Below are 13,089 nucleotides of genomic sequence, written 5' to 3' on the forward strand. Positions count from 1 at the left end.
ACTGTCCACTTTCCCCATTCTTCTTTCACTTGACCTTTGCAAAGTAGTGGCTAGCATAAAACATAAGCAGAATAAAAAATAGACAGACTGGGTTGGGTTTCATTTCCTTTGGGTTTTGCCCAGCTCTCACGGTCAATAAAAGGACCGAGTGGGAAGAAGATGGGGGTGGGGGGCATTAGGGTTCATGGTTCTCCCACGGTGAAGACCATTTGAATAATTGTCGATTGCCTATATTTGTAAGCCTTGTGATTTGGGGGCAAGGAGCTGGGGGTTGAGGTTCCTTCCTTTTCTTTCTTTCTCTCTGTCTTTCTTTCAATAAAAATTTATTTGTTCATTTGAGAGAGAGCACGAGAGAGCAGAAGCAGGGGTAGGGGCAGAGGGAGAAGGAGAGAGAATCCACAAGCAGACTCCGACTCCCCCTTGAGCACAGAGCCTGACCTGGGGCTCAATCCCAGGACCGGGAGATCATGACCTGAGCTGAAACCAACAGTTGGCCGCTCAACCGACTGAGCCACCCACATGCCCCGGAGGTTAAGGTTTCTAAACCTCAAACCCCTTATCGTGATAAACTCTGCTGTGCTAATTACTCACTTAACATTACGAAGCTGAGGTCAAGGGTCCAGATTAAGTCCTGTATTACCGGCTTTCTGTGTCCTGAGAAGAGGTGTCCTAGATATCTCTGTCTGTGTGGGAGACAGGCTGGGGCATGAATGCATCTGTGATATGGCATCTGCCTTTGCAGGGGGGAGTTTGTTGCAACTTTGTGGTGAGCTGGTCTTTTAAAACTCCAGCATATCTATGTTACATAAGTGGACTCACTCCATTTATTTATGTGTTTTCGATAATGCATGTTGGACCAAGTGATAATTGACCTCACTTGAGTGTAGTACTTGTGGGTCTGTTTCAGGTGAGCTGGGTTGGGAGCTGTACCACAGACGAGAAGATTCTGCAGCCCTTTATGACGTTATCATGAACGCAGGCCAGGAGGAGGGAATCGATAACTTCGGAACATACGCCATGAATGCCTTAAGACTGGAGAAGGCTTTCAGAGCCTGGGGGTCAGAGGTTTGAGATGCTAGTCTTCGTTACAGTTTTGCTTATTGTATCTGACTTTGATGTAAGGGCTAGTTTTAATTGCATCAACACTGGCTCTGGCAGTTATGTCAGAAATGATGTGCTACTAGATAACTTTATTTAATTAAGGGAAAATGTTTTTCTCCTTCATTTCCCAGTTGAAAGTTTGGTGGAATTATGACACACTGTTTATTCTGCTTTACCTCCTCCCATTTGGCCGAGAGCCCCGGACATCCATCTCTGACTGTGTGTGGAGCTGCGGCTTCTCTAGGGGGCCTGCTTGCCCCACAGTGTCTGAGGGGTGCTTTTCTTCCTCTTCTTCTGTTGCATTGCCCGTCCTCATTTTCTTCTTATGTGCCTTTTGGGGAAATGACAGCAAAAGTGTGTTTCTGAGGAAGAGAGTTGTTGATCTAGGATGTGTTGGTCTAGCCTGCTTCCACTGTTGGTAATGGGAACTAAGGGTTTCTGTGGGTTTTTCATGGGCATGATTTATTTTACTTTCTCAACTCTCCCTGAAGAAGTTATTATTGTTGATTCTTGGGCAAGGGGTTTGGAGTTGGGGGGTATCTAAATGATCCTATTCTATACACAGTCACACTGAGAAACAGTAAACAACTTAGTTCTGATTACACAGAAATAGCCAAACTGTGGTTCAGAGTCTGTTCTGTTTTATCTCCAATGGCAGGCTATCTCTGGACCCCTTAATTTTTTCATATCTCCTTAGAACTTGTTTCCTCGAGTTTGCAGCCTGAAAAGTGACATAAAGGATAGTAGTAAAGGATATACTTCGGAGTGTGGTCTCTTTGGTTTGAATTTATCCTCCATCACGTATTAGCTATGTGGACTTAACCCTCCAGAGCCTCTGCTTATTTCTCTGTAAAATGAAGATTATCTTATTTTTTAAAAAGATTTTATTTATTTATTTGAGAGAGAAAAAGAGAGCACAAGCAGGGGATGAGGAGAGGCAGAGGGAGAGCGAGAAGCAGACTCCTCACTGAGCAGGGATCCTGGTGTGGGACTCGATCCCAGGACCCCCAAGATCATGACCTGAGCGAAAGGCAGACGCTTAACCGACTGAGCCACCCAGACACCCCTAAAATGAAGCATATCTTTATCCTACAAAGTTATCAGAGTTATTAGATAAAGTTCCTAGCACACGATGAATTTAACTGGAGCGCAAGGTGGGTTTGAAGGCATAGCCGGGCCCTTAGGACATCCAGACTATGGGCAGAAGCAAGTGGGCTTCGAGGCGGAGAGGAAGCTTCCAGGAGCCACTGAAAGAACCAGGGCTTTGGGGCAAGTTGCTTTTTTTTTTTTTTTCCTTTCAGGAGAGGCACTCTACTAGGGGATTCTCAGCCTACAGCAGGGGCTTTCAATGAGGCTGCTGCAGGGAGAGACATAGAGGACGGAGACAGCTCTGTCCCCACATTCCTCAAGGAATGAAGCAGCAGATGCCGCCTTCGGAGTTAGCCACTTCTCCACTCTCCTTGCTCTTCCCCAGCCCTCCTCTGAAAAGTGTTTCTTCCTCCCACAGCCCTCGGATTTCCCAGCAGTGCCAGCACGCCCTCTGGTGGTACCACAGCAATCGTCTGTACTTTGTTTTCATTTTTTTCTAGAGGAATTCTGAAACTTTGAGCAGACAGAAAAATAAGTTTAGAGTTGCTCACATTGATTAGAAAGTATGAGAGACCAAATTTTATACCATATAAAACAAGTTTATATTACTCCTCTTGTTTATATGAGTGCTATGTTGTCTTTTTTAAAAAGCGTGGCTACTTTTTATGGAGTTTCGACCAGTTTTCTTAGTGCAAAAGGGAACAATAAGAAAACAAGCAAAATCCAGTAACTTCAGATCTAGTCCCAAAGAGTGGCTTTAGTTTCAACTTACAGTGTATTATAGGGATGTCTCAGTGGCTCACTTGGTTAGGTGTCTGCCTTAGGCTCAGGTCATGATCCTGGAGTCCCAGGATGGAGCCACACATAGGGGCTCTCTGCTCCGTCTGCTTCACCTTCTGCCCCTCCCCCCCATGCTCTCTCTTTCTCTCTCACTCACTCTCTCTCAAATACATAAAATCTTTGAAAAAATAAAGTGTATTGTACTGTATTGTATTGTAATTATTCGGGTATTCAACCATAAATGAAAAGGCAGATATTCAGCCCGTTTCCCTTTTTCTTTCTTGAACTCTGTCGAAGCCATTTTCCTACCATCTGCTTTCTCCTCCGCTTGTCCTGATTCCTGGCTGATTGCAAGATAAGTAAATTACCTAATAGCTTTTCAAGACCTAACCATATATAACTATTATATAAAAACATATTAGAGTCTTATTTCGGGGAGGACCAGCATGTGCTATCCCTCAGATATTTATTATCAGTAGAAGAGCTACAGGAACAAACTGAATTTTAAGGTCTAATATGCTATTCCAATGATAATATTTCCTGACAAGCTACATTTCAACTTTAGATTAAAAATTACTTTAAAGACCAGTCTATAACTTTCCTTTCAGAATCTATGTTCAAAATCCAAAAGCGTTTCTCTTCACTGAAAAAAACTGACATATGAAGGTGATGTTACTGAAATGATTTTCACTCATCTAAAATTGAAAATGTATGTTTCCAGGGGCACCTGGCTGGCTCGGTTGGTAAAACACGTGCCTCTGGATCTCAGGGTTGTGAGTTCAAGCCCCACATTGGGTGTAGAGATTACTTGAAAATAATATCTTTTAAAAAGATATGTGCTTCTCTTTTAGATGAACTGTGATACAAATCCCTTGGAAGCTGGACTGGAATATTTTATAAAGTTAAACAAGGTATGTTTACATTCCAAAGTGTTCTTGAAGTAAATCTTAAAGTTATGAGGCTGTTTTGTGACAGAGCCATGCTTTAAAATTTAAGCAAGGGTGGTTATAGGACAAATGGCTTGAGCATAAATACTAAGCATTGCTCAGGGGCTTTGTATTAAGCTTTTGTCAAAATTACGGATCGGTCCAAACTATTACAGTGTGCTTATAGATGTGGGTTAGCAGAATCCAGCAACTTTAAAGAGCAAATCTAAATTCTGGGATAAAAATTACTAAGGAAGGAGAAGATGTCAGGAGACGTTCTTGTCAACCTGGTGATCTGTGGAGTCACACGTTAGCTCATCGAACATACAGCATTAATGCACTCTCCCTGGATGCTCACAGCGGAAGGCAGTCACCCCTCAGCAGATCTGTCCATCTGCTTATTAGACACTTCTGTATGTAAGTGTGACATTTCAAATGTGTTCAGCAGAAAATGGGTATTTACCGAGAAGCCAGTACAAGCATGATAACTGATATTAACGGTCCGGTGGGAATCCCTACATTAGTAGTTTTTTTTTTAAAGATTTTATTTATTTATTTGACAGATAGAGACAGAATACAAGCAGGGGGAGGGGCAGAGGGAGAAGCGGGCTCCCCAATGAGCAGGAGCCCGAGGAGGTGAGGCTTGATCCCAGGACCCTGGGTTCATGACCAGAGCAGAAGGCAGACGTTTAAGGACTGAGCCACCCAGGCGCCCTTACATTAGTAGTTTTCCAAGTGTGGGCCTCAGACAGAGCATCAGCATCACCTGGGAGCTTGTGAGAAATACAGATTCTCAGATCTCACCCCAGACCTGCTAAGTCAGAATCTCTGAGGTTCAGGCCAAGAAACCCATGTTTTGATTCACTGCAGGGGATTCTGGTTTGAGAAGCACCATCTTACATAATTATTGTGGAAAAGCAGATTTATTACCGCCTAGATCATCTATACAAGTCCAAAGCTAATAAAGGAAGTGATCCCTTTGTTACGGACGGAATAGTTGTGTCCCTCCGAAATTCATACGAAGAAGTCCTAATCCTCATGTGATGGTGTCTGGAGGTGGGACCTTTGGGAGGTCATCAGGTTGTGGTGAGATCATGAGAGTGGGGTCTCCACAATGGAATGAGGGTTCTCATGAGAAGAGACCAGAGCTCGCTTTCTGTCTACATTGTGAGGACATGGGGAGAAGGCAGCTGTCTGCAAACCAGGGGGAGAACACTCACAGGGGAGCTGAACTGGCCAGTGCCTCCATCTTTGACTTCCCAGCCTCCAGAACAGTGAGAAGTAACTCCCTGTGGTTAAAGACGCTGCGTTTGTGATTCTTGGTTATAGCAGCCCCAGCTGACTGAGACACCCACTGAGTAGTGGCTTAGTTACTGGAAAAGAACTTAACAGCGATGCAGTTAGTGGAAATATTGAAGGAGAGGACAGCAGCTGCTGCTGTGTAGGATACTTGTTAGAATTCCAGAAATAAACCGTCCTGTTGAGGTGCTAATAAGCTAAAGTAAAGGCCATTTTCCCATTCTGTGGAGGAACTATGTGAACATATGCATATGAATCAGGCTAAGGAAACTTTTTTTAATGCCCCTGCCTCAAGTTCCCAAATTCCAAGCTAAGATATTAACATAAACATGTATATTTATAGTATTAGATTTTAGGAACGAGAACCTCCTTAAGGGTTTTAAAGGGAATAGCTTTCTGTACGTTTTCCCTATGACTTTTATTTTTATGATGTACCATCTGCCTCCAGACCAGAGAAAGCAGGTGCTTGGAATTTGGGCGGACCCTTGCAGCAGATTGCTCCTTCTGGTAACAGAAGTCTTGGTTTAGCGGTTTAAAATAAGGATAAAAATGGCCTGACTCTTGAAAGCACTAAAGTTCCGTTGTTGGTCACCGATAGGTAAATAGATAACTGACCCTCTTGCTTCACAGTGTTTGGGCATTATTGTTTGGGGAGAAGGCACAGATAAATGAGCTCTTCGTGTTGAAATTGGGTTTTTGAAACCCCCTTTATGATTATAAGCAGGTGTGGATTGTATATTTATTAGTGCCTTTAAATTGTTTCAATAACCAAAGCCCAGCTCACAACTAAGCTGTTTAACAGAGAATGATTTTGGTTTATGGTATGCTTTTTATGATTTCTGAATTGTGGGTTCTCATTTTGGTGTCACAGAGTTCATTGCTAATGCTTTCATTGGGTGAAGTTCCACGTAGCCCAAGGACCTAGACCTAACTGAGCTAGTCTCTTTCAGTTATGTGGACTCTGGTAGTGAGTGGCTATCTTAGCGATGCTAGCCTATTTTCAGGACTGATGACTAGGTTGAATCCATGTTGCCCAGATCCAGTATGGTGGTTTCACAACAACTTCATCTTTGTTTTGCAGCAGTCATTAAGATGAAGCAGGTTTCTGAAAAACTAACATTGTAAGCAAACCTGTAACTTCATAATTCACGTTCTGTGCCTAAAAACAAAAAAAGTAAATAAAAAATGTTACCAATCTGGCTTCATACTACATTATAAAGAATATATAATGTCCGTTCAAATTGCTTTGGAAACTTGGTGGTCTATGAAAACTGAAGCAGTAGCTGAGACAGAGGAATGTTGATATTTCCGTAATATACCAATAAAAACAAAATTTAGCAGCATTTTACAATTGTTTAAAACTCTTTTTTTAATTTTTATTTAGAAGATTTTATTTATTTATTTGACAGACAGAGATCACAAGTAGGTGGAGAGGCAGGCAGAGACAGAGAGGGGGAAGCAGGCTCCCGGCTGAGCAGGGAGCCTGATGTGGGGCTCGATCCCAGGACCCTGACATCATGACCTGAGCCAAAGGCAGAGGCTTAACCCACTGAGCCACCCAGGTGCCCCTAAAGCCCTTTTTTAAAAGATATGTATTTATTTGATAGAGTGAGTGAGTGAGAGAGAGAGAGCAGAAGAGGAAGAGAGGGAGAAGCAGACTCCCCACTGAGTTGGGAGCCTGACTTGGGACTTGAGGGATCAAGACCTGAGCCAAAGGCAGACGCTTAATCCTGGGATCAAGCCCCAAGCCGAAGGCAGATGCTTAATGGACTGAGCCACCCAGGCACCCCTTTTGCTTTCCCTTTGAAGCAAACATGTAGAGTTCCTTGCTTGGCTCTTAGGTGTTTACAATTGATAAGCCATAATAGGAAGAAAATTACCATAGGATGCAGGCTGCGTGGGAGCTGGGAGGGCCCAGGGAGATGGCTCAGTACCACCTCGTTTGAGGGAGAGGAAACAGAAGCACAGAGAGGTGAGGTGACCTCTGATCTCACCGTGAGGCTTTCTCACCCACCACTTTCCCCAGCAAGGTCCCTTCCCATCATGGGCCAATCAGCCTTGAATAATTGCCCAACCATGTTTTTCTGGCAACATCATCCTAAAATATGCATGCTCTACATTTTATTGATTGACGCCTCCCACAATCATGTGTTTGTTGTAACTGGTTTTGTATTTTATGGTAGGATCAGAGTAGCGCCTTTAACCACACAGAAGGAAAACAGGTGGCCGAGGGGATGGGCCATTAGGCCTCTTAAGAGAGAACTGTGTTCTTGTCAAAACCGGTAGGAGAGTAAGGAAAAGAAAAATGGAGTGTTGAGCAATCTTAGATGGCAAAGGAAGATAGTGCATGGTACTTGCCAGCCTTACTCCTGAGAGTGGTTTGAGCCCTAGCCTTCCAGTGGTTGGGGGTTGTGTGAAAGGCACAGCCGTGCCCACAAGCGCTCTCCTTCCTGGTCAACAATGAGTAAGTACTATTTATTAACACTTGGCGAGGCTGCAGATCTAACGGTTGAGGACATAACTCCTGATGGCTCTCCGATCTCACGAGGCTTGAAATAAATGGTATTTCAGGAACTAAAGCTGTAGGACGCATTGTTAATATTTTGAAACCATCATTGGGCTCCAGCGAGGGCGTGTAGCCGTACGCAACAGTGCCACCTTGTGGACAGTGAGCGTAGAGCCTGGAAAGGAGCCGTTCACCAGGGTGGTGATACAGGCAAGAAGAATTAAATAGATACTTTGAGGGGCGCCTGGGTGGCTCAGTGGATTAAAGCCTCTGCCTTCTGCTCAGCTCATGATCCCAGGGTCCTGGGATCGAGATACTTTGAAATCTCCTCAACTAAAATCCCTTTACCTGAAACAACTTATATCATCGTTATTATTGGTATTATAGTTCCAAAAGAAGCTACTTCTTGGGAAAAATTAGTGGTTCTGTTTTCTCATGGTGGTTTTTGTTTTTGTTTTTGTTTTAATTAGAAATAAAGTGCATTAACCATGAGCAAAAATCAGCTGCCTTAGGATAGAATCATATGTAGTATTGGAATTTTCCTCTTGGAAATGCTGAATCTTTGTTCATTTAGAGAGAACCCCCGCCAAGATTCAGAGACTGAAGTACAAATATCACGTGTTTAAGAAGATCAGAATTTTTTAAAGATCTCCTCCACCCCCAATTTCTTTCTTTTTCTCATTTACCGTATGATAGGCTTCTAACCAGTAGAAATGGAATAAAGTGATGATAACTGATGTGGGAAACAAAGGCAAAAGAAATACTATTAAATTTCCTTACCACCCACGACCCATTGACAAGTGCTTGAAACAGGCAGAGTGACCTCCCTCTAGGGACACAGCTGCCTCAAAGTTAATTCTTTGCTAAGGGCAAAAGGGCAATCTTAGCCTCCTTCAGGACCCTGTAAGTCTACTTTAACATAAAAATTCCTTTGGAAACTTCCTTTATCTCTACCCACCAAGATACATGTTGGCAATCATCCCCAAGCATATGACCCACTGATACACATCTGAAGAGTCTTATGACTGGGTGTTTTTGGTTTGTTTTTTTTTTAAAGATTTGATTTATTCATTTGACAGAGAGAGAGAGAGAGAGAGCACAAGCAGGGGGAGTGGCAGGCAGAGGGAGAGGGAGAAGCAGGCTCCCTGCAGAGCAGGGGAAGCCCAATGTGGGACTTGATACCTGGACTCCGGGATCATGACCTGAGCCAAAGGCAGTGCCTTAACCAACTGAGCCACCCAGGCGCCCCATGGGAATTTTTAGGTATCATAGTAACAGGCAGAAATTTTTCAGTGACTCTCCATCTTGGCTGTACGTTAAAATCATCTGGAGTATGTCTTTTAAATCATATAATGCTTAAAAAATCTGAGCTTCATGCTGCAACCCAGATCAATTTAAAAGTCTCTTGAGGTAACGATTCAAGCTTCAGTGTTTTGTTTTATTGGGTTGTGTTTTTAATTCCCCAGGTGATTTTAAAGAAGGTTGAGAGTGATTGTGTTAGACCGATGCTTTTCAACGGGTTGTATATTACCATCGTGGAGAACTTCTTAAAAATGGCTCTACCTCCAGTGGTTCTCAAGTGTGGTTCACAGACTGGCAGCACCCGTGTTACCTAGGGATTGGTTAGAAATTCAGGTCCTTGAGTACCATCCCCAAATCAGAAACTCTGGGTTTGGGGCCCAATAACCTGTTTTGAGAAGCCCTCCAGGTGGTTCTGATGCCCGCTCAAGGTTGAGAACACTGACCTACCCCAAACCAGTCAGATTAACTCTGGGGGTAGGGTCTGGGTTTCTTGGTTTTATTATACAACAAAGATTGATAACCACTCTCTTAGTTCTTTAGCCTTATGCCTGCTGTGCTCCTGTCAATATGCAGGAGAACGGAAAGACAAGTGGATTGGTCGGAGGAAGGGGCTATAGAATCTGTAGCGAATTGGAAGTTAGTGAATCTGTGACCTGCTCTGGCTAGGGTGCAGGTGATATATTCTGCCCCTGGGGCACCTGGGTGGCTCAGTGGGTTAAGCCTCTGCCTTCAGCTCAGGTCATGATCTCAGGGTCCTGGGATCAAGCCCCACATAGGACTCTCTGCTCAGCAGGGAGCCTGCTTCCCCGCTCCCCCGCCCCTCCAAACACTGCCTGTCTCTGCGTACTTGTGATCTCTCTCTCTGTCAAAAAAAAAAAAAAAAAAAAAAAAAATATATATATATATATATTCTGCCCCAAATCTATCTAACTCTCTTTTCCTTGTGCATGTGTGGTTTGGTTTCATTTTGTTTTTTTAATTGGGCAGTAAATGAATGGTTTTTGTTGTTGTTGTTGTTTTTTAAAGGTTTTATTTATTTATTTGACAGGCAGAGATTACAGTAGGCAGAAGGGCAGGGAGAGAGAGGGGGGAAGCAGGCTCCCTGTCGAGCAGAGAGCCCGATATGGGGCTCGATCCCAGGTCCCTGAGATCATGGCCTGAGCCAAAGGCAGAGGCTTAACCCACTGAGCCACCCAGGCGCCCCTAAATGAATGTTTTTTAAAAAGTCACCAAATTCTAGGGGCGCCTGGGTGGCTCAGTGGGTTAAGCCTCTGCCTTCGGCTCGGGTCATGATCCCAGAGTCCTGGGATCCAGCCCCGCATCCGGCTCTCTGCTCAGCGGGGAGCCTGCTTCCTCCTCTGTCTCTGCCTGCCTCTCTGCCTGCCTCTCTGCCTACTTGTGATCTCTGTCCAGTAAATAAATAAAATCTTCTAAAAAAAAAATTTTTTTTTTTAAAAAGTCACCAAATTCTAGCTGTGTGGCCTTGGGAAAGCCACTTAATTTCATTTTGCTCCTGAGACTGCTAGTCTGTAAAATGAGGGCTCCCTTATAAGTTTAAAAACCTGTGAAAAAACCTATGAAGTACCACCTAGAAGAGTAGTTGAAGACCCCAGGACAGTATCCATATGAATTGTGACATTTCAATGAAGCCATCCTTATTCTCCTACCCATTTCCATTGCTAAATGATAAAGGAAAAACCAAAGGAAAGGAAAAAGGAAGTAAAACCTAGGCTGAGAGGGAGTTTATCATTCATGAAACACATCAGAGTGTATTAAGCAAACAGCCATTGAATCAGTATCCTCATATACATCCAACTTCTGGTAGGAAACAATATTCTGTTTCCATCCTAAAAGCTTAAATGTGCTGTTCAGCTGCCTGCTTTAAAATCTTCAAGTCTATGGAAACCCGCATCTAGGAATAAGTTGAAGTAATTCTTTAGGTTGCTTTTATTATATTTCAATTATTTTTTTATTTTAACAGCTTAACTAAAAGTGCAATAAATGGATGTATTGAAAGCGCACCATTTGCTAAGTTTTCATGCAAGTACACACGTGTGAAACCCGGACCACGAGGAGGGCGGTGAATCCATCCCTCATTCCCAGAAGTTGGTTCAGGCCTTTTTGCAGTCCCTCCCTCCCACCCCTCCCTACACCCCACCTACTCCCCAAGGAACTTTTTGTCACAATACACCACTTTGCATTTTCTAGAGTCTTTTTTTTTTAAGGTTTTATTTATTCATTTATTTGTCAGAGAGAGAGAAAGCACACAAGCAGGCAGAGTGGCAGACAGGCAGAGGAAGAGAGGGAAGCAGGCTCCTTGCTAAGCAATTGGTTTGAGACTCACCTGTGGTATTTTATGTATGAATAATTCCTTCCTTTTAATACTAAGTAGGTTTCCACTGTGTGTATATAGCACAATTTCTTCTTTCACTTGGCACAAATATAAAGTTGTCAATATAAAGTTGTCCCTATGTGTTGAGGACTATTTCTGGACTCTTTTATTAGATTATAGGTCTTTCTTGTTTCCAGCAACATATTGTATTGATTACTGTAGCTGGAATCAGGTTTTTGTAGCCTTGTAACTGTGTTCTTTTTAGGTTGTTTTCGTTATCTGAGATCCTTTGAATTTCCACGAATTTTAGAATCAGCTTGTCAGTTTATAAAAAAAAAAATCCTGGAATTTGACTGGAATTGCACTGCATCTGTAGGTCAATTCAAGTCTTTCAACTCATGCACAAGATATATCTCTCCATTTACTTTGGTAATTTTTAATTTCAAAAATATTTTGTAGTTTGCAGATGTTGCATGTCTTTTTATAGGTTGATCTTTAAGTATTTCATATTGATAACTCTTTATATGGTAATTTTAATTTTCAACTTATGCTAGTATAAAGAAAACAGTTGGATTTTGTATATTGATCTTGTACTTTGCAACTTCACTAAACTCAATAGTGGTTCTAGTACTTCTTTGTATTTTTTGTAGATCCCATTATATTTTCTACATGGACAGTCATGTTGTGTACAAATAGTTTTTCTTTGTCTTTGCTAATTTAGATGCCCTTTTTATTTCTTGTGTTATCTCACTGACTAGTACTTCTGCTGGTTGAACTTTGAACTGTTAAATAGAATTGTTACTTATTCCTGGTCTTTGGTAGAAAGGCTTGAGTCTTTCTTTTTTTTTTTTTGGTTTAAAGATTATTTATTTATTTATTTGACAGAAAGATCACAAGTAGGCAGAGAGGCAGGCAGAGAGAGAGAGGAGGAAGCAGGCTCCCTGCTAAGCAGAGAGCCCGATGTGGGGCTCGATCCCAGGGTCCTGGGATCATGACCTGAGCTGAAGGCAGAGGCTTTAACCCACTGAGCCACCCAGGCTCCCCGAGTCTCTCATTATTAAGTATGATGTTAGCTATAGGTTTTTTATAGATGCTCTTTATCAGGTTGAGGGCATTCCTTTCTTTTTTTTTTAAATTGTTTTGAATTACTATATGTTGCTAAAACATCATTATAATTGTATATCAAAATATGCATAAAATAGTAGAAAATGATATAATAAACATCTGAGTCCCCAATAACTTGTTTTATTAAATGTTCGTAGTATTTCTGGGATTTGGCATTTTAATAAGCAGGGTATCTTATTGGACCCATAATGCCAAAGAAAACAGCTTCATCTTTTCTCACTGAATTTTATAATTAATTTAAAATGTGGAATCCAGTTCACAGTACACAAAAGTATCCCAATTATTTCTTTATATAACCTATTTATATATATCACAAAATTAAGAGAAATATTATAAATCTAGAAAGTTGAAGTATAAAAATGATCAGTAATAACTAATATTTAGTTTTATCACTTACTAATATTTTTGTGTTTGCTTTGATTATTTTTTTTTGTTTTAAATGTTAACATATTATAGATACGGTTAATGTTCAATTTTTTTAAAAACCTTTTATTTATTTATTTGACAGAGATCACAAGTAGGCAGAGAGGCAGTCAGAGAGAGAGAGGGAAGCAGGCTCCCTGCTGAGCAGAGAGTCCTATGTGGGACTTGATCCCAGGGCCCTGAGATCATGACCTGAGCCAAAGGCA

The 13,089-nt window shown here is 42.0% G+C and overlaps 1 protein-coding gene across 1 annotated transcript in view; it reads left to right on the plus strand.

The window, feature by feature from the left end:
• DMGDH (dimethylglycine dehydrogenase) overlaps nt 1–13,089 on the plus strand; it is a 64,773-nt gene that overhangs the window by 36,520 nt on the left and 15,164 nt on the right. Inside the window, exons 13-14 of the mRNA XM_080803559.1 lie at nt 908–1,065; nt 3,822–3,881. Coding sequence (XP_080659685.1) covers nt 908–1,065; nt 3,822–3,881 — 218 coding nt within the window. The remainder of the gene's footprint in view (nt 1–907; nt 1,066–3,821; nt 3,882–13,089) is intronic.

The sequence above is a fragment of the Martes martes genome (assembly GCF_963455335.1).
Source record: "Martes martes genome assembly, chromosome: 5".
Lineage (NCBI taxonomy): Eukaryota > Metazoa > Chordata > Mammalia > Carnivora > Mustelidae > Martes > Martes martes.